The sequence below is a fragment of the Coregonus clupeaformis genome, chromosome 3 (assembly GCF_020615455.1).
Source record: "Coregonus clupeaformis isolate EN_2021a chromosome 3, ASM2061545v1, whole genome shotgun sequence".
NCBI lineage: Eukaryota > Metazoa > Chordata > Actinopteri > Salmoniformes > Salmonidae > Coregonus > Coregonus clupeaformis.
In genome coordinates this window covers 27,947,725-27,972,724 of record NC_059194.1, presented here as the reverse complement: position 1 = coordinate 27,972,724, position 25,000 = coordinate 27,947,725, and the positions used below count along the sequence as shown (strand labels likewise).

The following is a 25,000-nucleotide window of genomic DNA, read 5'->3' as shown; positions in this document are numbered from 1 at the left end:
AGAGAAGGAGGGGTGGGGTGGGGGTGAGGTCATAGTATGTGAAAGTTTGATGAGGAGGACTGTTGGTAGTGAGAATGAAGAGAAGGTAAAGAGAGGGGGGAGAAAAGACGGAGAGAAAGGATTTAGAGAGCAAACAATTAGGCCTAATGTACCTGTGAACATGCAGATTGCGAATTGCTCTGTCGAACGTTTCACACAACATAATCGGATAATGGAACCATTCAAAAGTGCAGGTGTGTGTGCACGTGCGTGTGTGTGTGTGTTCATGTACGTCTGTGTGTGTTGCAGTCTGTGTGCATGTTTGTCCCTGTGTGAGATTTGGAACAAAAGCCTGAGGGAAGGCTGGCTCTGGGCTCTCTCTCGCTCTCTGTCAGAGCCCCGGGCTGCACTGAACCACACAGCCTTTTATATTTCATACACTGTCACAATACATCACACTCTCCTCTGATGGCTCTCTGCTACCCTCACTGCATATCCCCTGGACCTTTTACCAATACAATTTGAAGAGACAGTTTTTCTGTATCAGTGTGGCCGTGCGTTTGTGTGTACGTACCTGCATGCATGTGTGTGTCTTTTTGTATTAGTGTTTATTCATTCATTAATCTATGTGTGTATTTCAGTCATTTCCGGTGCGTTCTCTGGGCTGGGTGGAGATGGCAGAGCGAGACCTGACAGAGGGGAGGAGCAGTGTGGCTGTCCACCATTGTATCAGACAGCTGTCCTACTGTAGGAGGGACATACGAGACTCGGCAGGGGTCTGGGGAGAGGTGAGGACCTGTGTGTGTGGGGGGCGAGTGTAACAGTGTTGCTTCCGTCCCTCTCCTCGCCCCAACTTGGCATTGAACCAGGCACCCTTTGAACACATCAACAACTGCCTCCCATGAGGCATCATTACATATCACTCCACAAAAGCTCCGGCTCTTGCAGAGCAAGGGAAACGACTAGTTCAAGGTCTCAGAGCGAGTGACATCACCGATTTGAACGCTACTAACGCGCACCGCTAACTAGCTAGCCATTTCACACTGGTTACACAAGCTTGCGTGCGTTCGTTTGTGTGCATGCGTGTGTGTATGCACTTTGTAACATAGATATTTGTAGGAAGCGCCATACAGATACAATTTGATTGATTGTTCTATTAAGTGATTGATTGATGTATTGATCGTCCCATCAGGGTAAAGGCATGCTGCTGGTGCTGCAGGACCGTGATCTGACCCTGGTTGACCCTGACGACCGCAGCATGCTCCACTCTCAGCCAATCAGCAGCATCCGTGTGTGGGGCGTCGGCCGAGACCATGACAGGTGAGGAGGACAGAGGGACGTGTTTTATAGGATAGGATAGGATAGGATGAACTTTAATGTCCCCGAGGGGCAAATTGTCTCTCACACAATACATGTGTGGGAAATACATCCTAACCCTGTATTACTGCTGTAATACACCTAGTAGCACACCTAGTGAATATCCTCCTGTATTACAGCTGTAATACACCTACTAGCACACCTAGTGAATATCCTGTATTACAGCTGTATTACACCTAGTAGCACACCTAGTGAATATCCTCCTGTATTACAGCTGTAATACACCTACTAGCACACCTAGTGAATATCCTGTATTACAGCTGTATTACACCTAGTAGCACACCTAGTGAATATCCTCCTGTATTACAGCTGTAATACACCTACTAGCACACCTAGTGAATATCCTGTATTACAGCTGTATTACACCTAGTAGCACACCTAGTGAATATCCTCCTGTATTGCTGTATTACACCTAGTAGCACACCTAGTGAATATCCTCCGGTATTGCTGTACTATACCTAGTAGCACACCTAGTGAATATCCTCTTGTATTGCTGTATTACACCTAGTAGCACACCTAGTGAATATCCTCCTGTATTGCTGTATTACACCTGTATTGCTGTATTACACCTAGTAGCACACCTAGTGAATATCCTCCTGTATTGCTGTATTACACATAGTAGCACACCTAGTGAATATCCTCCGGTATTGCTGTATTATACCTAGTAGCACACCTAGTGAATATCCTCTTGTATTGCTGTATTACACCTAGTAGCACACCTAGTGAATATCCTCCTGTATTGCTGTATTACACCTGTATTGCTGTATTACACCTAGTAGCACACCTAGTGAATATCCTCCGGTATTGCTGTATTACACCTAGTAGCACACCTAGTGAATATCCTCTTGTATTGCTGTATTACACCTAGTAGCACACCTAGTGAATATCCTCCGGTATTGCTGTATTACACCTAGTAGCACACCTAGTGAATATCCTCTTGTATTGCTGTATTACACCTAGTAGCACACCTAGTGAATATCCTCCGGTATTGCTGTATTATACCTAGTAGCACACCTAGTGAATATCCTCCGGTATTGCTGTATTACACCTAGTAGCACACCTAGTGAATATCCTCCGGTATTGCTGTATTATACCTAGTAGCACACCTAGTGAATATCCTCCTGTATTGCTGTATTACACCTAGTAGCACACCTAGTGAATATGGTGTAAAGCAGGGGCTGTGGGAGTCTGGAGCGCATTGACGTAAATGCAGCCATGTTACTATTGTATAATATATACACCTCTATTACAGCTTTGTTACAGCTGTATTACATGTGTAATACTTTACTCTGATGGTACCCTTTAAAGTGTGTAAAGAGTAAGAAACTGTACAAGGACAAAATGTTTCCACCAACATTTATTGGTTAGTTTATCCTCAGTGGAGAGATGGGGACCTCTCTATCATTCAACTGTGTGACATGGTCTTAACCTCTCCATATTGAGCTGGAAATGTCGCTGACTCAAGCAGACTTGGTAATTAATGGTGCTTGGGCTGAGAAACCCTGTTTCTTCAATCATATTCACCCCCAGGGCCCAGGGTTCACAGTCTTGGTTAAGGTAGAGTTCTGTGGGAGTGTGCATACTTTGACCCTCTATGTAGGGGTATTCAACTCTTACCCTACGAGGTCCAGAGCCTGCTGGTTTTCTGTTCTACCTGATAATTAATTGCACCCACCTGGTGTCCCAGGTCTAAATCAGTCCCTGATCAGAGGGGGAGAATCAAAAAATGCAGTGGAACTGGCTTCGAGGTCCAGAGTTGAGTTTGAGGGCTCCAGCGTTTGCTGGACATGTGTGTCATGTGTAGAATGTGCTGTTGTGTTGAATGGTCTGGTAGAAAAATAATGGAGTCTTTCTACATGGTAGCTTTTCTCACCTCTCTGCCTGCCTTTTCCACTTTCTTCTATGTGACTATGTATTTTTCTGTTTCTCTATCTCAATACAATGGGACAATGCTGCTCTCTCTCCCTCCCATTCTCTCTCTCTCCCACTCTCTCCCCCTCTTATTTGCTCTCCCATTATTTTCACCCCTCCCTCTCCCCCCTCCCCCGTCTCTCTGGGTTATAAAACTTTCAGCGTCTGTCTCTAGGTAATGGGAAAAGCATGTCGTGGAGGAGGGATGTGAGGGTCGCCCCTCCCCTGCAGCCTCTCATCAAGTCACCTCTTTTTTCTCTCCTCTCTGACCTCTACACATCTCTGCCTTTCTCTCCCTCTATCTCTCTTCCTCCCCACATCTACTGTACTCTCTCCCTTCTTTACATGATTACACCTGCTTTTGCTAAATCATACACTGTATATTGTATGTATCTATTAGTGTTGTTCATGATGCTTGTTTTGATGCCCTTGGTTGTATTCAATTCAATAGGAATGGATTTTGAAATATAAGTGCAGAGGGTATTCACTGCATATACTTTAATGTAAGCCGACATCTCTACATGGAGGAACTTTTGGTACGACATCCTCTGACGAGCATCCTCCTAGTCCTTTCTCTGTGGATATCCATCCACTCAGTTGCTGCTTGGAGAGAGAGAGAGAGAGAGAGAGAGAGAGAGAGGGAGAGAGAGAGAGAGAGAGAGAGAGAGAGAGAGAGAGAGAGAGAGAGAGAGAGAGAGAGAGAGAGAGAGAGAGAGAGAGAGAGAGAGTTATGAGCAGTGGTGTAAAGTACTTAAGTAAAAATACTTTAAAGTACTACTTAAGTCGTTTTTTGGGGTATCTGTACTTTACTTTACTATTTATATTTCTGACAACTTTTACTTCACTACATTCCTAAAGAAAATAATGTACTTTTTACTCCATACATTTTCCCTGACACCCAAAAGTACTCGTTACATTTTGAATGCTTAACAGGACAGGAAAATGGTCCAATTCATGCACTTATCAAGAGAACATCCCTGCTCATCTCTACTGCCTCTGATTTGACGGACTCACTAAACACAAATGCTTCATTTGCAAATTATGTCTGAGTGTTGGCGTGAGCCCCGACTATCTGTCAATTTAAAAAACAAGAAAATTGTGCCGTCTGGTTGGCCTAATATAAGGAATTTCAAATGATTTATACTTTTACTATTACTTTTGATACATAAGTATATTTTAGCAATTGCATTTACTTTTGATACTTAAGTATATTTAAAACCAAATACTTTTAGACTTTTACTCAAGTAGTGTTTTACTGGGTGACTTTCACTTTTACTTGAGTCATTTTCTATGATGGTATCTTTACTTTTACTCAAGTATGAAAGTTGGGTACTTTTTCCACCATTGGTTATGAGTCTGTTATGCATGGAAGGGAAAGAGTGCACTTAACACAGATGCTCCCATCACGCTACTGCTGCAGTACACAGAGTGGCCGCTAGAGTGCACTGGAAGCAAGACTCTGCTGTGTTCCTCACTGGTGATGAGAGAGACTACACAGCCAGGGCTAGTGTAGGTATGAAATATCTGTTGGCTGGTGCTGCTTGATTGGCTGTCTGGGAGTGAGACATCATGGACGGGTCTTTAATAGAACTGGAAGGAAGGACACTGTGGACCTGACGGTGTGAGGACTACGTACCTGTGTGTGTGGATGGGCTGTGACGTGGTGTGTGTGTGTGTGTAAGTGTTGTGTGTTGGCCAGAGCATGGGCAGCCTAGCTGTGGGGTAATTGGGCCGGTGAGATGGAGACCAGGTGGAGAGAAACTGTTGCTATCAATACTAGTCTGATCTGCTTCATTTCTTTATTGTCTATTTCCCTTGCTTTGGCAATGTAAACATATGTTTCCCATGCCAATAAAGCCCTTTAAATTGAAATTGAAATTGAATTGAGAGAGAGAGACAGACAGACAGAGAGAGAGACAGAGAGAGATACAACACTGTATATAGCCATAATATGACATTTGAAATGTCTCTATTCCTTTGGAGTATAATGTTTACTGTTCATTTTTGATTGTTTATTTCACTTTTGTTTATTATCTATTTCACTTGCTTTGGCAATGTAAACATATGTTTCCCATGCCAATAAAGCCCTTAAATTGAATTGAAATTGAATTGAATTGAGAGAGAGCGCTTGGGATGAGGATGGAGAGTGATGGAATGATGTATACAGGCAGAGTGAGAGAGAGGTGGCAATGCTTTGGCAATGTAAACATTGAATTGATTGTTTTCTAAGGGTATCTAAGTGCAGAGTCCACCTTAGACTCTAAGGAGACTGGACTGTACTGGCCCTCGTAGTGACTCTCCCTCTGCGTGTTTGTGTGTGTGTAAGCGTGTGCGTGCATGCTTATGTGCATGTTTTTGGGGGGGCTCTTCAAAATGCATCACAGCCACAGGAATATCCCCAGCAGCTCTGTACTGAACGTTCGTTCTCTCACTCTCTACCTCCTTCCCTCTGACTCCCTTCCTCCCTCCTTCTCCCCCCTCTCTCTCTCTCTCTCTCTCTCTATCTCTCTCCCCCCCCATCTCTCTCTCCCTTTTCTTTTTCTCTCTGATTCAATATGAATGAGCCCTCGTCTCTGAGATGGTCGATGAAGTCATGGGGCTACATCTGGAGCACTCAGCAAGTCTGTGTGTGTGCACGTACATTTCTGCTCATGTGGGTCTGAATTTATGAACTCATAGGTCTATATGTGGAGCACTCTGTGTGGGGGTGTGTGTATGTCTCCCCAGGTCTATTTCTACCCTTTGTCTCTAGTGCTCTTTCTCCTTTACTCTCTCGCTATTGGCTACAGCTCTCTCCCTCTCCCTCTTCCTCTCTCTTTTTGTTTGTCCCTCCGTCACACTTTGTGTGTGTGTGTGTGTGAGTGTGTGTGTGTGAGAGAGTGTGTGAGAGAGTGTGTGTGAGTGTGTGTGTGTGAGTGTGTGTGTGTGTGTGTGTGTGTGTGTGTGTGTGTGTGTGTGTGTGTGTGTGTGTGTGTGTGTGTGTGTGAGTGTGTGTGAGTGTGTGTGTGTGTGTGTGTGTGTGTGTGTGTGTGTGTGTGTGTGTGTGTGTGAGTGTGTGTGTGTGTGTGTGTGTGTGTGTGTGTGTGTGTGTGTGTGTGTGTGTGTGTGTGTGTGTGTGTGTGAGTGTGTGTGTGTGAGAGAGTGTGTGTGTGAGAGAGTGTGTGTGTGCTGAGGCAACCCTTACTCTGTCTACTGCAGTAAGAGAGAAAGGGAAACAGGGTGGAAGACCGGGAGGTGAGAAAAGAGTGAGAAAGAGTAAAAGAAAGAGATTGAGATACAGCAGAAGGAGAGCAAGTCCTAGAGCTTCAACGAGAGTGAGAGAGAGAGATTGATAGCGAAGGAAAAAGGGAGGGAGGGAGAGAAGGCATGCTTCGCCGACAGTGAAAGACAGAGGTAAGACCTTGCGGAGGACCCATCAAGCGTGCGCGAGAGAGAAAAAAAAGAGAAACAGAGCGAGAGAGAAAAAAAAGAGTGAGAGAGAGCAGCATAGGCAGGGGGAGGGAGTGGAGAAGGAACAGAGAGAAGAGGAAAGGGGGACTGAGGTTTTAAAAGAAGGAAAAAAAGGAAAGACAGTGGAGGACGAGTAGCGGAACGACAGCGGCAGGCAGGAAAAGCACAAGCCAAGCCCTGCTTACCCCTGGGTGCCATGGCGATACGGCTGTAGCAATGTCACCGTAGCGATGAAACCAACGTCTCAGCGGTAACAGGGAGGATGTCTGACGCTGTGAGTACCTCCTCTGTCTCTGTCCCTCAATCTCTCAATCTCTGTACATCCCTCTCTCCCTATCTCTCTCTCTCTCTACAGTATCTCTATTTGTCTCTGGTTGCTTTCTCTCTGTCATTGACTATTTCTGTCCTGTTCTGTTCTTGTTTTACACTTGACTTCAATTACTCTACACCTCTAGTGTGTTCTGTTCATGTCCCTTTTTTCTCTTTCTACATTTCTCTCTCCCTCTCTTTCTCCTGGCTTTTCTCTCTCGTTCTCTCATTCTCTCGTTCTCTCTCTCTCTCTCTCTCTCTCTCTCTCTCTCTCTCTCTCTCTCTCTCTCTCTCTCTCTCTCTCTCTCTCTCTCTCTCTCTCTCCTCTCTCTCTCTTGCTTTCTCCTGGCTCTTCTCTCTCTCTCTCTCTCTCTCTCTCTTTCTCTCTCTGTCTCGCTCTCTGTCTGTCTGTCTCTCTCTCTCATTTCTGTTACTGTGTGTTAACTCTAGCTATGTTTTAGCGCTGTCTCTCTCCCACACTCTCTCTTCCTCTCTCTCTCTCTCTCTCTCTCTTCCACTCTCTCTCTCTTTCGCTCTGCTCTAAAGGCTGGAGCTGTGGGGTGATGGAATGCAGGCTGTGGCTGCTAGCCTAGGGAGATAGGGACAGAGAACAGAAGGAGATTCTCTGATGAGAAATAAAAGGAATTAAAAACGTTTACTTTTCAGGTTATTGAGAAGTCATTGAAAACCGTTGCCATTAAAAAAATTATTGAATTGTAATTTCAGTTTACTTCCTGAATTGACTGCCTTCGAATTGACCCCAGCCCTGGTGTGAAGTGTGTTTTGCAGAGCAGGGTGCTTTAAGGGCCCTACATACCATACGCAAACAGAGCGACGTAGCGTTGTATACGATCCATTCCAGAATTTGAGCCACACAAAATGACGTAGAACTACGTAGGAAACGACTGCGTTTGCGTAAAGTGTGCAGCGGCCTTTACTGTACCAAGTATGTACTAAAAGAGTGGAGGAGGAAGAGAGGGAACTGTCTGCCTTTCTTTATCTCCCCCCCTCTCTCTCTCAGAAGGGGGGGCAGGAAGTAGAAGCGAAAATTGAAGAGTGTTAGAGGAGAGAATGGGGATGGTTTGTGACATCAGAACGGTATTAAGTGCTGTGTTTTGTTGTCTCACTGTATGATGTTTGGATTGAAGGTAGAAAAACAGTTTTGATAAATGATGCCATAATCTGAATATACCCAATGTTTACATTTGCATGAATGTCTATGTAACAAGCCATAACGTTGTTTACGATCGGATTCTAATGGATGATCAGATAAGCTTGTTTGCTGCCCACTTGAACACATTGTTCATTCAGACAATTCATTCATATTCATTAAGAGGCAGCAGAGCAGAGGGATCTACATCCATCTGCTGTTTATTTCTCTCCTCCTCATCCCTCCATCCTCCCCTCCCCCTATTGACCTTCTGTGGGCAGGTTTGGCATGAAGACGGGGAGAGGAGGAGGAGAGGAAGGAGGAGAGGAAGGAGGCATTAGTTGTAAATGTCTCCTACACACATCATTCATCTTTTACTATATAGAAGTCCTACTCCTTTCGTCAATCAAAAATAATTGTGTGTTTGTGTGTATGGGTATGTGTGTGTGCATGCGTGGGTGGGGGCGTGCAACGTGTGTGTATATATATATGCATATTTTAGAGCTTGTTTGTGTCCCTGCCACAGTGTTGTAGTGCCAGGTATGTCATCCCCCATTACCCATCAGCCTTGTACCTGCTCTGAAGTCCCAATTGGCCATAGCTCATTGACTGGTTATGTCCCCTTACCCTAATTAACATGCTTGTGCTTTAAAGCAGGGATGGGCAACTTTGATGGGGGTGTTGGCCACAGAAAATCTGAACTCATCATGAGGGGCCCCAGTTTTTTGCTGGTGGAACACCCAGGCCCACAATAGATGCCAGAGTGATTGATGCCGTTTCCTTCCCACTCCTGGTCTGATCAGGGCCCAGTACAATGTCTCTCTTTACCCACGAGTCATCACTCTGCTACTACAGCTCACTCCATCTACCCACAATTCATCACTTCTCTCCAGCAGGAGACTAGCAGGATGTAGCTGTCTGTCTGTCTGTCCGACCAGAACCCTCCACTCTCATTCTCTAAAGAGTAATTATGGGAGGGATACTCTCACTCTCCACCCTGGAATCATCACTCACCCACACTATACATTCATACACAAGAGTTTGCTCTAGTTCTTTATCTTTTTCTCTCTCTTCCTCTCCTTCTTTTTCTCTTCTGTTTTTTACATTTTCCTTCCATCCCTCTGACTATCCCTCATCTTCCTTTCATCTCTCTCCTCCTTCTCTCCCCCTTCTCTCCCCCTTCTCTCCTCCTTCTCTCCTCCTTCTCTTCCCCTTCTCTCCTCCTCTCCCATCTTCTCCTTTTTCTCTTCAGACCTTTTCCCCCATCTCTCACTCTCTCTCCCCCTCTTCCCTCTCTCTTTCATTAGCATAGTTAGGCACACCTGCTGGAGTACCTGTCTCTGACAGATTATAGCTCCTGTTCCTCCTATAGATCCCTCCATCCACCCCTCCCTCCCTCTTTCCCTCCCCAGCAGCCAATAAATCTCTCCCTACCTACTCCTCACAGCGATGCCCAGCGAGCATGTTCACCGCTCAGACAGACTGGCTTTGGATGCATAACGCTGAATATGTTCAGGCTGTTCACTGTCTGCATGTACAGCCTTTTATGGCACAGAGCAGTGCAGACAGAACTGCAGTTGTTGTTTTATGCTGGGGTATAGGCTATACATTACATTATATACTGTACATATAGTAGTTTTAATGGGCTATGCCTTAGGTGCATAGTGTACACACACTAACACATAAATCAACAACTGGCAGCACAAGAACATCTCGTCCCCCCGTCCCCGTCCCCCTCTCTTTCTCTCTCTCTCTGTCTCGCTCTCACACATGCACACAAGTGTATATATTACTTTGGCACCAGTGGTGTCAGGGTGCAGTGAGGCTTTGTCTCAGTCAGGAGAACACACATCAGATCAGAGCGGTGTGATGTATAAATGATCAAAGAACAGACAACAGCGGGAGGGACAACTCTCTCTCTCTCTCTCTCTCTCTCTCTCTCTCTCTCTCTCTCTCTCTCTCTCTCTCTCTCTCTCTCTCTCTCTCTCTCTCTCTCTCTCTCTCTCTCTCTCTCTCTCTGTCTCTCTCTCTCTCTCTCTATCTCACTCTCTAAGTCTCTAATCTCACTCACTCCATCTCTCCTAGTCCTATCCACTGACAGAGAGAGTGCTACATATCTGTGTGTCTCCACCACCCAGTCTCTCCCTCAGCCACCCACCCACCTAGCATAGCCATGCTGTTAAATATATAATGGGATCTTAGGAGTGTTCACACATGAGTTTCAGTGTGCTCCTTTTTTCACCCCCCACCCCCCCCTCTCGCACCCCCTCTCTCTTTCTTTCTTTCTCACTCTCTCTCTCTCTGGGTGTTCAGAATTGGGTCAGCTACATGTGTGCTTGGTAGGTGGTCTGTAGCTCTTCCCTCATTTAAAACTGAAATACACTTGACTGAAATATTGCTTCATTTTCAACTCTTACTTATCACTGTCCCCTGCAGACCTAATAGCACTGCATAGTCTGCGATCGCACCCTCTGCTGCACAGACCACTGCATTGGCCATAAAACATCCCACTTTACAGACAGTATTCATACACTAGTCTGGGCTATACTCAATTTAATACACCATAGAGTTTTTTTATTTTTACATCTACTTAACTTTGCCCCAGTTCTGCCTCAGGCTGTATCGATGATGATGATGTGTGTGTGTGTGTGTGTGTGCGTGCGAGTGATTTTGTGTATGGTGCGTCTCCTCCCACCCTCCTTGACATGGGTGTTGAGGGAGCTATTTTGGGTGTGTGTATCACTGCTGTAAACAACTTGATGGTGCAGGGAGGTAATTAAGGCCAGAAATTAGACGTTACACATTAAGTTAGCACTAATGGCTGTGGGCCGTGACTAATTCACCACAGAGATTCCCTCTCTCTCTCTCTCTCTCTGCCTGTCACTGAGCTGCACAATACCTGCTTTATCACCACAACACATACTGTATTCCTGAACTTCTACCATAATGTAGTTCAGTAGAAAATATATTTTAGGGGCCGGGGCAGTGTAGTGATCCTCACTAATGAGTCTTTCCATCCGTTCGCTATAATATATTCTAGATCAGTGGTTCTCAACTGGTTTTGCCTCGGGACCCAAATTGAACCAGGTTGTCTCAGTCACGATCCAATATGCTTTTGGTTGTTTCCAAAATGCAATCTGGAAAACTATGTTTAATGCTATATTGATAATAAATGTACCAATTATATGACAAGGGAACAACAGTCCCACCTTTTCCATTGTAATTCATTCCATTTTGCCCATATTCTTGATGAAGAATGTTAAGTTAACTGGTTTGAGACCACAAAATCAACCAAATCCGCTAAATAGTGCTGCTAATAACGCTATATTGAAAATACTGTGATTATTAAATTATTAACAAAATATTGGTTCATTATCATTTCTACACATTTTCTACCTGGTTTTAGTCGTTTAAGTTCAGACTGGAGTGTTTTTTATTATTTCTTATTATACAAATGTTAAAAAGAAATTACTCAGACACTCGCAACCCATTCAAAACCTCCCGCGACCCACCAGTTGGGAATCACTGTTCTAGATATCAATAGAACAGATCAACCGAACCAATACATTTAGGTTGGAGAACACATCAGCAGAATGCAAAAGGTTTTCCAGTTTGTGGGGAGACACAGTGTTATAACTTTACTGATAAAATTGTAGGAGAGAAGAAATTACTTCCACCCATATAGCTCCACAGTGTTTTAGTATTCTCTTTATGGTGAGTATAAAGGACATGATTGGGAGTGTGCTAAAAGGGTCTAATAACTAATTTAGAGACCAATGATTTATTCACATGGTTGGCTTTCACTCTTGTTGCTAGATTACAGTGCTCGTCCATTTACTAAAACTGGACCGTAGTTGGTGTGAAACTGGGGTCAACCTGAATCAAACCAGAGTTAAACCAGAGTCAAACCAGATTGAAAGCAGAGTCAAACCAGAGTCAATCCAGATTAAAAGCAGGTGTATATGCACTCACTCTCCTCACCCCTGCGACCCTCACACCGCTGTGTACGTGACTGTGTCACAGTCAGAACACTTCTTCAGTAATTTACATAATCATAATTAGCATGGTCATAATTAGCATATGTAACAGCATTTGCATAGAGGCCGGCACTTTGGATACAGTCTGTAAAGCTGTTTGATAATTGCAGTCTGTGTGAAGTGTGTGTAATCGTGCTCTAAGTGCAGTGTGTGTGTGACAGATGGTGGAGAGGACAGACAGGCTCTTATGAATGATACTAGGGATAAGGGAGCAGTAGATCAACTACAGTAAACCGAAGTTTCTGCAGGTAAAGGGAGCTCCAGTCGTAATTGGACAATGACAGCTATTTGGTTATGGTAACCGTTGACTACCTCCTCTCCTCCTCAATTTCATTCCACCTTGACCTTTCCACCCTTACCTCCATCCTAATCACCACGTCCTGCTACTCCCACTCTCCACCTCACCTACCACTGCTACCCCTAGCCATACCACCCCCATCACCCAACTTCACCCAAATGCTCCCACCTTTCCCCAGGCAAACCACTCCTACCCCAGGGGGTCTTCTCCCCTCTCCTTCTCCCAATCCCAGAGCCTCTATTCCCCCTGGGCCTCCTCCCTAGAGCTGGGACTATAAACCGAAAATTATCGACACCGAACATACACTACATGACCAAAAGTATGTGGACACCTGCTCGTCGAACATCTCATTCCAAAATCATGGGCATTATTATGGAGTTTGCTGCTATAACAGCCTCCACTCTTCTGGGAAGGCTTTCCACTAGATGTTGGAACATTGCTGTGGGGACTTGCTTCCATTCAGCCACAAGAGCATTAGTTAGGTTGTTGATGTTGGGCGATTAGGCCTGGCACGCATTCGGCGTTCCAATTCATCCCAAAGGTGCTCGATGGGGTTGAGGTCAGGGCTCTGTGCAGGCCAGTCAAGTTCTTCCACACCGATCTCGACAAACCATTTCTGTATAGACCTCGCTTTGTGCATGGGGGCATTGTCATGCTGAAACAGGAAAGGGTCTTCACCTAAATTTCCTTTCACTGGAAATGAGGGACCTATCCCGAACCATGAAAAACAGCCCCAGACCATTATTCCTCCTCCACCAAACTTTACAGTTGGCACTATGCATTCAGGCAGGTAGCGCCAATCCCAGATTCGTTCTTCGGACTGCCAGATGGTGAAGCGTGATTCATCACTCCAGAGAACGCGTTTCCACAGCGCCAGAGTCCAATGGCGGCAAGCTTTACCCCACTCCAGCCGACGCTTGGCATTGCGCATGGCCATGGAAACCCATTTTTTGTCATCAAAGTCCCATATACTACCCACCATTGTGACCTGTACGCTCTTGTTGGCTGGCCCTCACTACATATTCTATAAATCACTGCTAGGCAAATCCCGGCCTTATCTTAGCTCATTGGTCACCATAGCAACACCCACCCATAGTATGCTCTCCAGCAGGTATATCTCACTGGCCATCCCCAAAGCCAACACCTCCTTTGGCCGCCCTTCCTTCCAGTTCTCTGCTGCCAATGACTGGAACGAACTGCAAAAATCTCTGAAGCTGGAGACTCTTATCTCCCTCACTAACTTTAAGCATCAGTTGTCAGAGCACCTTACCGATCACTGCACCTGTACACAGCCCACCTGTAATTAGCCCACCCAACTACCTCATATTGTTATTTATTTTGCTCATTTGCACCCCAGTATCTCTATTTGCACATCATCTTCTGCACATCTATCATTCCAGTGTTAATACTAAATTGTAATTATTTTGCACTTTGGCCTATTTATTGCCTTACCTCCATAACTTGCTACATTTGCACACACTGTATATAGATTTTCTATTGTGTTTTTGACTGTACGTTTTGTTTATCCCATATGTAACTCTGTGTTGTTGTTGTTTTTATCGCACCGCTTTGCTTTATCTTGGCCAGGTCGCAGTTGTAATATGAGAACTTGTTCTCAACTGGCTTACCTGGTTAAATAAAGGTGAACAAATAAAAAATCATGAAGCTCCCGACAAACATTTATTGTGCTGACGTTGCTTCCAGAGGCAGTTTGGAACACGGTAGTGAGTGTTGCAACCGAGGACAGACAATTTTTACGCGCTACGCGCTTCAGCACTCAAAGGTCCCGTTCTGTGAGCTTGTGTGGCCTACCACTTTGCGGCTGAGCCATTGTTGCTCCTAGATGTTTCCACGTCACAATAACAGCACTTACAGTTGACCAGGGCAGCTCTAGCAGGCCAGAAATTTGACGAACTGACTTGTTGGAAAGGTGGCATCGTATGACGTTGCCACGTTGAGAGTCACTGAGCTCTTCAGTAAGGTCATTATACTGCCAATGTTTGTCTATGGAGATTGCATTGCTGTGTGCTGGATTTTATATACCTGTCAGCAACGGCTGTGGCTGAAATAGCCAAATCCACTAATTTGAAGGGGTGTCCACATACTTTGTATATATAGTGTACCTATCACTCATCGCAGGCATTTTGCTGATATCATTCATTACGATAAGTAGCCTATACTAGAGAAATGTGAAGTTTGAAATGAAATAAGTGTGCTAATATGGGTGATTGTTAATGGGACAATTGATGGCTACAACCATCAAACTAGTAGTAGTAGTAGTAGTAGTAGTAGTAGTTAAAAAAACGGTGGAAATTAATGTTATAAACGTATAATTATATTTATCATTATCGCATCAATTCAGGCAATTTGTCGCAATATGGATTTTTGCCCATATCACCTAGCTCTTTTCCACCCCTCTCCCTCCTGTCCCCTGTTTCCTCCCTGGTTCCTCCCTAGTTCCTCCCTGGTTCCTCCCTGGTTCCTCCCTGGTTCCTCCCTAGTTCCTCCCTGGTTCCTTCCTAGATCCTCCCTAGTTCCACCAGTCCAACCCATTCCATCACAGCAGCAGGGGAGCCCAGTGAGATCTCCATTACCTGAATGCCTCTCTCTCTCTCTCTCTCTCTTGCTCTCTGATGGCTGCTGTGGCACTGGGGGTCACAGCTAACTGATCCTTAATGTGATAGTGACTGACTGGGGAGGGATAAAACCACCTCTCTCTAACTGGTAAATGGTTGCGCTTGAGTCAGGTGTATTGGTTAACTGTAATGGGGTTTCACAACTGTGTCGGCTCAACACTTTACCAAATTAAATGGAGGTTTGTGTGTGCGTGCACCGGTGCTGCCTGTGTGTCTTGTGTCGTGTGTTGTGTGTGTGTGTGCGAGCGAGTGTGCGGGTTGGCCACCTGCAGTGAGGAGATGTGGTAGAGCAGCTGTTGCTCCTGCTGCCTATCTCGCTATCTCTCTCTGTTCTCTACTAATACTGCCTAGCTCTGTTCTCTACTAATGCTGCCTCTCTTTCTGTTCTCTACTAATACTGCCTAGCTCGCTCTGTTCTCTACTAATACTGCTTTGCTCTCTCTGGTCCCTACTAATACTGTCTAGCTCTCTCTGGTCTCTACTAATACTGCCTAGCTCTGTTCTCTACTAATGCTGCCTCTCTTTCTGTTCTCTACTAATACTGCCTAGCTCGCTCTGTTCTCTACTAATACTGCTTTGCTCTCTCTGGTCCCTACTAATACTGTCTAACTCTCTCTGGTCTCTACTAATACTGCCTAGCTCTGTTCTCTACTAATGCTGCCTCTCTTTCTGTTCTCTACTAATACTGCCTAGCTCTCTCTGTTCTCTACTAATACTGCCTTGCTCTCTCTGGTCTCTACTAATACTGCCTAGCTCTCTCTGGTCTCTACTAATACTGCCTAGCTCTCTCTGGTCTCTACTAATAATGCCTAGCTCGCTCTGGTCTCTATTAATACTGTCTAGCTCTCTCTGGTCTCAACTAATACTGCCTAGCTTTCTCTGGTCTCTACTAATACTGTCTAGCTCTCTCTGGTCTCTAGTAATGCTGCCTAACATACAGTGGCTTCAGCAAGTATTCATACTTGTGTGTTACAGCCTGAATTCAAAATGGATTAAATAGATTTTTGTTCTCGCATATCTACACACAATATCCCATAATGGCAAAGTGAAAACATGTTTTTAGAAATGTTTGCTAATTTATTGAAAATGAAATATCTCATTTACATAAGTATTCACGCCCCTTTGCTATGACACTGCAAATTTAGCTCAGATGCGTTCAATGTCCTTTGATCATCCTTGAGATTTCACTACAACTTGATTGGAGTCCACCTGTGGCCAACACCCCTGTCTACAGTGCATTCGGAAAGTATTCAGACCCCTTGACTTTTTCCACATTTTGTTACATTACAGCTTTATTCTAAAATTGATTGAAAAAAAAAACATCTGCATCAATCTACACACAATTCCCCCCTTTTTTTTTTTTTGCGAATTTATAAAAATAAAAAATAAACGGAAATATCACATTTACATAAGTATTCAGACCCTTTACTCAGTACTTTGTTGAAGCACCTTTGGCAGCGAATACAGCCTCGAGTCTTCTTGGGTATGACACTTGGGCAGTTTCTCCCATTCTTCTCTGCAGATCCTCTCAAGCTTTGTCAGGTTGGATGGGGAGCATTGCTGCACAGCTATTTTCAGGTCTCTCCAGAGATGTTCGATCGGGTTCAAGTCCGGGCTCTGGCTGGGCCACTCAAGGACATTCAGAGACTTGTCCCAAAGCCACTCCTGCATTGTCTTGGCTGTGTGCTTAGGGTCGTTGTCCTGTTGGAAGGTGAACCTTCGCCCCAGTCTGAGGTCCTGAGTGCTCTGGAGCAGGTTTTAATAATAATAATAATAATAATAATAATAATATGCCATTTAGCAGACGCTTTTATCCAAAGCGACTTACAGTCATGTGTGCATACATTTTTACGTATGGGTGGTCCCGGGGATTGAACCCACAACCCTGGCATTATAAGCTCCATACTCTACCAATTGAGCTACAATTGTACAATTGAGCCAATTGTACTTTGCTCCATTCATCTTTCCCTCGATCCTGACAAGTCTCCCTGTCCCTGCTGCTGAAAACATCCTCACAGCATGATGCTGCCACCCCATGCTTCACCGTAGGGATGGTGCCAGGTTTCCTCCAGACATGACGCTTGGCATTCAGGCCAAAGAGTTTAATCTTGGTTTCATCAGACCAGATAATCTTGTTTCTCATGGTCTGAGAGTCCTTTAGGTGCCTTTTGCCAAACTCCAAGCGGGCTGTTATGTGCCTTTTACTTAGGAGTGGCTTCTGTCTGGCCACTCTACCAAGACTTGATTGGTGGAGTGCTGCAGAAATGTTTTGGTACCCTTCCCCAGATCTGTGCCTTGACACAATCCTGTCTCAGAGCTCAACGGACAATTCCTTCGACCTCATGGCTTGGTTTTTGCTCTGACACGCACTGTCAACTGTGGGACCTTATATAGACAGGTGTGTGCCTTGCCAAATCATGTCCAATCAATTGAATTTTCTACAGATGGACTCAAATCAAATTGTAGAAACATCTCAAGGATGATCAATGGAAACAGAATGCACCTAAGTTCAATTTCGAGTCTCATAGCAAAGCGTCTGAATACTTATGTAAATAAGGTATTTCAGCTTTTTATTTTTACTAAATTTGCAAACATTTCTAAAAACCTGTTTTCTCTTTGTCATTATGGGGTATTGTGTGTAGATTGATGAGGAAAAATGTTTATTCAATCAATTTTAGAATAAGGCTGTAACAAAATGTGGAAAAGGTAAAGTGGTCTGAATACTTTCCGAATGCACTGTATATAAGGTCCCACAGTTGACAGTGCATGTCAGAGCAGAAACTATACCATGAAGTCTAAGGAACTGTCCGTAGATCTCAGAGATATAATTGTAAGTCATATATCTGGGGAAGGATATAAAACTATATCAGACCTTGTAGTCATAGCAGATCATATTCTAATTTTTGGTGATTTTAATATTCACATGGAGAAGTCCACAGACCCACTCCAAAAGTCTTTCGGAGCCATCATCGACTCAGTGGGTTTTGTCCAACATGTCTCTGGACCTACTCACTGCCACAGTCATACTCTGGACCTAGTTTTGTCCCATGGAATAAATGTTGTAGATCTTAATGTTTTTCCACAAAATCCTGGACTATCGGACCACCATTTTATTACGTTTGCAATCGCAACAAATAATCTGCTCAGACCCCAACCAAGGAGCATCAAAAGTCGTGCTATAAATTCTCAGACAACACAAAAATTCCTTGATGCCCTTCCAGACTCCTTCTGCCTACCCAAGGACGTCAGAGGACAAAAATCAGTTAACCACTTAACTGAGGAACTCAATTTAACCTTGCGCAATACCCTAGATGCAGTTGCACCCCTAAAAACGAAAAACATTTGTCATAAGAAACTAGCTCCCTGGTATACAGAAAATACCCGAGCTTTGAAGCAAGCTTCCAGGAAATTGGAACGGAAATGGCGCCACACCAAACTGGAAGTCTTCCGACTAGCTTGGAAAGACAGTACCGTGCAGTACCGAAGAGCCCTCACTGCTGCTCGATCATCCTACTTTTCCAACTTAATCGAGGAAAATAAGAATAATCCAACATTTCTTTTTGATACTGTTGCAAAGCTAACTAAAAAGCAGCATTCCCCAAGAGAGGATGGCTTTCACTTCAGCAGTAATAAATTCATGAACTTCTTTGAGGAAAAGATCATGACCATTAGAAAGCAAATTACGGACTCCTCTTTGAATCTGCGTATTCCTCCAGGGCTTAGCTGTCCTGGATCTGCACAGACTCTGCGAGGGCCTGGGATCGGGAGAGACACTTAAGTGTTTTAGTACTATATCTCTTGACACAATGATGAAAATAATCATGGCCTCTAAACCTTCAAGCTGCATACTGGATCCTATTCCTACTAAACTGCTGAAGGAGCTGCTTCCTGTGCTTGGCCCTCCTATGTTGAACATAATAAACAGCTCTCTATCCACCGGATGTGTACCAAACTCACTAAAAGTGGCAGTGATAAAGCCTCTCTTGAAAAAGCCAAACCTTGACCCGGAAAATATAAAAAACTATCGGCCTATATCGAATCTTCCATTCCTCTCAAAAATTTTAGAAAAAGCTGTTGCGCAGCAACTCACTGCCTTTCTGAAGACAAACAATGTATACGAAATGCTTCAGTCTGGTTTTAGACCCCATCATAGCACTGAGACTGCACTTGTGAAGGTGGTAAATGACCTTTTAATGGCGTCAGACCGAGGCTCTGCATCTGTCCTCGTGCTACTAGACCTTAGTGCTGCCTTTGACACCATCGATCACCACATTCTTTTGGAGAGACTGGAAACCCAAATTGGTCTACACGGACAAGTTCTGGCCTGGTTTAGATCTTACCTGTCGGAAAGATATCAGTTTGTCTCTGTGAATGGTCTGTCCTCCGACAAATCAACTGTACATTTCGGTGTTCCTCAAGGTTCCGTTTTAGGACCACTATTGTTTTCACTATATATTTTACCTCTTGGGGATGTTATTCGAAAACATAATGTTAACTTTCACTGCTATGCGGATGACACACAGCTGTACATTTCAATGAAACATGGTGAAGCCCCAAAATTGCCCTCGCTAGAAGCCTGTGTTTCAGACATAAGGAAGTGGATGGCTGAAAACGTTTTACTTTTAAACTCGGACAAAACAGAGATGCTTGTTCTAGGTCCCAAGAAACAAAGAGATCTTCTGTTAAATCTGACAATTCATCTTGATGGTTGTAAAGTCGTCTCAAATAAAACTGTGAAGGACCTCAGGCGTTACTCTTGACCCTGATCTCTCTTTTGACGAACATATCAAGACTGTTTCAAGGACAGCTTTTTTCCATCTACGTAACATTGCAAAAATCAGAAATTTTCTGTCCAAAAATGATGCAGAAAAATTAATCCATGCATTTGTTACTTCTAGGTTAGACTACTGCAATGCTCTATTTTCCGGCTACCCGGATAAAGCACTAAATAAACTTCAGTTAGTGCTAAATACGGCTGCTAGAATCCTGACTAGAACCAAGAAATTTGATCATATTACTCCAGTGCTAGCTTCCCTACACTGGCTTCCTGTTAAGGCAAGGGCTGATTTCAAGGTTTTACTGTTAACCTATAAAGCGTTACATGGGCTTGCTCCTACCTATCTTTCCGAGTTGGTCCTGCCGTACATACCAATACGTACGCTACGGTCACAAGACGCAGGCCTCCTAATTGTCCCTAGAATTTCTAAGCAAACAGCGGGAGGCAGGGCTTTCTCCTATAGATCTCCATTTTTATGGAACAGTCTGCCTACCCATGTGAGAGACGCAGACTCGGTCTCAACCTTTAAGTCTTTACTGAAGACTTATCTCTTCAGTAGGTCATATGATTGAGTGTAGTCTGGCCCAGGAGTGTGAAGGTGAACGGAAAGGCTCTGGAGCAACGAACAGCCCTTGCTGTCTCTGCCAGGCCGGTTCCCCTCTCCACTGGGGTTCTCTGCCTCTAACCCTGTTGCAGGGGCTGAGTCACTGGCTTGCTGGTGCTCTTTCATGCCGTCCCTGGGAGGGGTGCGTCACTTGAGTGGGTTGAGTTACTGACGTGATCTTCCTGTCTGGGTTGGCGCCCCCCCTTGGTTTGTGCTGTGGTGGAGACCTCTGTGGGCTATACTCGGCCTTGTCTCAGGATTGTAAGTTGGTGGTTGAGGATATCCCTCTAGTGGTGCGGGGGCTGTGCTTTGGCAGAGTGGGTGGGGTTATATCCTTCCTGTTTGGCCCTGTCCGGGGTTTCTTCGGATGGGGCCACAGTGTCTCCGGACCGCTCCTGTCTCAGCCTCCAGTATTTATGCTGCAGTAGTTTATGTGTCGGGGGGCTGGGGTTAGTTGGTTATACCTGGAGTACTTCTCCTGTCTTATCCAGTGTCCTGTGTGAATTTAAGTATGCTCTCTCTAATTCTCTCGTTCTCTCTTTCTCTCTGAGAACCTGAGCCCTAGGACCATACGTCAGGACTACCGGGCATGATGACACCTTGCTGTCCCCAGTCCGCCTGGCCTTGCTGCTATTCCAGTTTCAACTGTTCTGCCTGCGGTTACGAAACCCCTACCTGTCCCAGACCTGCTGTTTTCAACTCTTAATGATCGGCTATGAAAAGCCAACTGAGAGACCTGAGCCCTAGGACCATACGTCGGGACTACCGGCCGTGGTGACTCCTTGCTGTCCCCAGTCCGCCTGGCCTTGCTGCTATTCCAGTTTCAACTGTTCTGCCTGCGGTTATGGAACCCCTACCTGTCCCAGACCTGCTGTTTTCAACTCTTAATGATCGGCTATGAAAAGCCAACTGAGATTTATTCCTGATTATTATTTGACCATGCTTGTCACTTATGAACATTTTTGAACATCTTGGCATGGTTCTGTTATAATCTTCACCCGGCACAGCCAGAAGAGGACTGGCCACCCCTCATAGCCTGGTTCCTCTCTAGGTTTCTTCCTAGGTTTTCGCCTTTCTAGGGAGTTTTTCCTAGCCACCGTGCTTCTACACCTGCATTACTAGCTGTTTGGGGTTTTAGGCTGGGTTTCTGTACAGCACTTCGAGATATTAGCTGATGTAAGAAGGGCTATATAAAATAAAATTGATTGATTGATTGATATTTCTAGAGTGTTGAATTTTCCAAGAGCACAGTGGTCTCCATTATTGGGAAATTGAAAAAATATGGAACTACCCAGACTCTGCCTAGAGCTGGCTGTCCAACCAAACTGGCAGCATCATGCTATGTGGAAGCTGTTCAGTGGCAGGGACTGGGAGACTGGTAAGGATAGAGGGAACAATGAATGGAGCCAAATACAGGCAAATCCTTCATGAGAACCTGCTTCAGAGTGCAAACACCCTTACACTGGGGCGAAGATTTACATTCCAACTGTCACGGATTCTGCCGAGGCTGCTCCTCCTCCTTGTTCGGGCAGGCTTCGGCGTTCGTCGTCCCCGGAGTACTAGCTGCCACCGTTGAATGTTTCTATGTTTGATTGCTTTTGTCCGTCTATTGCACCTGTGTCCGTTTGTGTCTGATTATGTGTTCTATAAGTTGCCTGTTTTGTATTGGTTAGGTTGTGTGTTGTTTTTCGCATGTCAGTTAGTGCTGCGTGTTTGCTCTGTTTGTTGTTTTGGAGTTTACGCACAGTTTGCGTAATCGCTCGCCTCTGTGTGTTTTTGAGGCCGTTTATTGTATTTTTGCCTAGTGGTTAACTAGTAAACTTTGTTGGACTAAGCTTCGGTGTCCTGCGCCTGACTTCCACACCACACTTACATCAGCCCTTGACACCAACAGGACAACGACCCCAAGCATACAGCCAAAGAAATGCTGGAATGGCTTCAGAACAAGAATGTGAAAGTCCTTGAGTGGCCCAGCAAAAGCCCAGACTTGAATCACATTGAAAATCTGTGGAAAGACTTGAAGATTGCTGTTCACCGCCACTCCCCATCTAAGAATGGGATAAAGTCCCCAAATCCAATGTGCAAAGCTGATACAGACATACCCAAGACAACTCAAAGCTGTTATCTCCACCAAAGGTGCTTCTACAAAGTATTGACTTAGGGTTGTGAATACTTATGTAAATTATATTTCTGTATTTCATTTTCAATACATTTGCTAAACTTTCTAAAAACATGTTTTCACTTTGTCATTATGGTGTATTGTGTTCAGATGGGTGAGAATTTGTAATTATTTAATCCTTTCTGTTCTCTACTAATATTGCCTAGCTTTCTCTGGTCTCCACTAATACTGCCTAGCTTTCTCTGGTCTCTACTAATGCTGCCTAGCTTCCTATGGTCTCTACTAATACTGCCTCTCTCTCTCTCTCTGCTGGGTTCAGTGATAAGTGGAGTGGATCATGAAAGCCAGGAGATTGATTGATTATTTAAGCCGATAGTCCCATTAAGACAAGGGTCTCATTTGCAAGGTAGCCATGCATGTCAAGACTAGCAGCAAGTACACATTAAAAGTTACAAATACTTCAATCAGGACGGGAGCATAGAAAACACAAAAAATACAAGAACACAGTTATAAAAATATATACAGTATATAATCCTCTGAAGAGGTCCTCCACCAATAATCTGAACTGCCCAAAAGGCACCAATGCGTCCAACTGTTGGGTATTCTGAAGATTGTTTTACTCCGGAGCTGCTCTGGAAAATTGGATAGAGATTAGGTAGGAGAGAGATTGGGGGGGTGGTAGGAGAGAGAGAGAAGTGGAAAGTAGAGTGATGGAAGGAAGATTAAAAGGGTAATGGATGGATGGAGGATGAAAGAGAAAAGAGAGGGGAAAAGGTGGAGGGAAATGAGGTGAAACGAGTGAATATGAGAGAGAGAGAGAGAGAGAGAGAGAGAGAGAGAGAGAGAGAGAGAGCGAGAGAGCGAGAGAGGGAATGAGAGAGGGGCAACCGTTCCATTGCATATAACGACAGCTTTAGTGTATGTGTGTGTTGTGTTGTGTGTGTGTGTGTGTGTGTGTGTTGGCATGTCAAACAGCAGAGGTGTGATGTGTCATAATGGAGCGGAACGCTAAGCTCTGCTGCTGAAATGAAAAGTACACAGAGCTGAAGCTTCTACACACACACACACACACACACACACACACACACACACACACACACACACACACACACACACACAGCTCATGGAATGGAGGCGCCTTCTGATTGGGGCCAAAGAGCATCCTCTGTGATCACTCTGCTCCCCAGAATATTTAATGTAATAACAGTGTCTTTTCCCATCTTTATTCTTTCTTTCTTTCATTTTTTTTCTCTATCTCTCCTCCCTCTCACTCCCTCTCTCCTTCCTTCTGCTTCCCTGGACCCAGAGAAAGGTAAATGGTTGCTGTGTGCTACACGTATTACCGTTTGTCTTTTCTTTAATCATTGTGTCAAGTCCTCCATTTTACCTGCAGTCACACACCACTTCAGCCGTCTGGGGAGTGACCGACAGACAGCAGAAAGCCTGGGAGTTAGTTCTGCTCTTTAGATATAACACAGTACTATACACTGGTGCTCACGGATAGAGTCGCCACAGGCTGTTTTTGCTCTCAAAATACTTTAAACACAATATATGAGACATTTGTAATATAGACGCAAGGCCACTGTACTCTGCAGCTTGTGTGACAGAATGTTTAAGGCCTCTATTCAATCTGTAACGCTGAAGCGGTACAGATTCCGCGATAGAAGTGTAAAGGTCATTTCAGATTGAGCCGACATATGCAACGTTTACCGTGAATGCAGTCTCCGCTAAAGCAGGAACATTGCCTTTAAATTTCAATCATGCTGTACAGCTGAACTTCAGCGATGCGGATTGAATCAAGCCCTACATTTACACACAAACACAGTCATACGCACACATTCCCTCCGCTGGACAGGAGCGGAGTATTATCGACCCAAAGTGTGTGAGCACACAATTAAGCAGGGAGGCAGGGCTGGTAATGGACTCATAATCAGAGTGGACCGCTGTGATAAACCCTGAGTGTCCCTCAGTGTGTGTGTGTGTGTGTGTGTGTGTGTGTTTCACAGCTGCACCTGTGGCTCTGCACTGCTACCCTGCACGGCCCCTCAGCATGGTTCCACTCCCCAGTGCTCTTTCCCTTATCTGACATTCTTTCTTTATCACTCTGTCCATGGTTTCTTGGATTCCCGCTCTACGCTATACTCCGTGATGATTCTCTGTTGATGGTATGTGTACATGATGTGTGGATGACAAGTGTTGTATTTCATCCCCATCCCACTATCAGTATACTGTGTCACTCAATCCCCCATCCCCCCATCCCTCAATCCCCCATCCCCCATCCCTCAATCCCCCATCCCCCATCCTCAATCCCCCATTCCCCATCCCTCAATCCCCCATCCCCCATCCCTCAATC

At 44.8% G+C, this 25,000-nt stretch overlaps 1 protein-coding gene and 1 long non-coding RNA gene across 7 annotated transcripts in view; one reads left to right on the top strand and one right to left on the bottom strand.

Moving 5' to 3' along the window:
- The window catches only part of LOC121543528 (amyloid-beta A4 precursor protein-binding family B member 2), a 49,369-nt gene that overhangs the window by 9,150 nt on the left and 15,219 nt on the right, over positions 1–25,000 (top strand). For 4 of the 6 annotated variants that reach the window (XM_041853484.2, XM_041853502.2, XM_041853466.2 and 1 more), the window contains exons 7-9: positions 621–767; positions 1,172–1,299; positions 23,954–23,959. In XM_041853484.2, coding sequence (XP_041709418.1) covers positions 621–767; positions 1,172–1,299; positions 23,954–23,959 — 281 coding nt within the window. The remainder of the gene's footprint in view (positions 1–620; positions 768–1,171; positions 1,300–23,953; positions 23,960–25,000) is intronic. The other 2 variants (XM_041853510.2, XM_041853493.2) reach the window with 1 other exon arrangement.
- Positions 3,751–6,990, bottom strand: LOC121543559. The gene is made up of 2 exons (XR_005996025.1): positions 6,903–6,990; positions 3,751–3,867 (listed from the first exon to the last, which is right to left on the bottom strand). It is a non-coding gene; the product is annotated as an uncharacterized LOC121543559 (long non-coding RNA).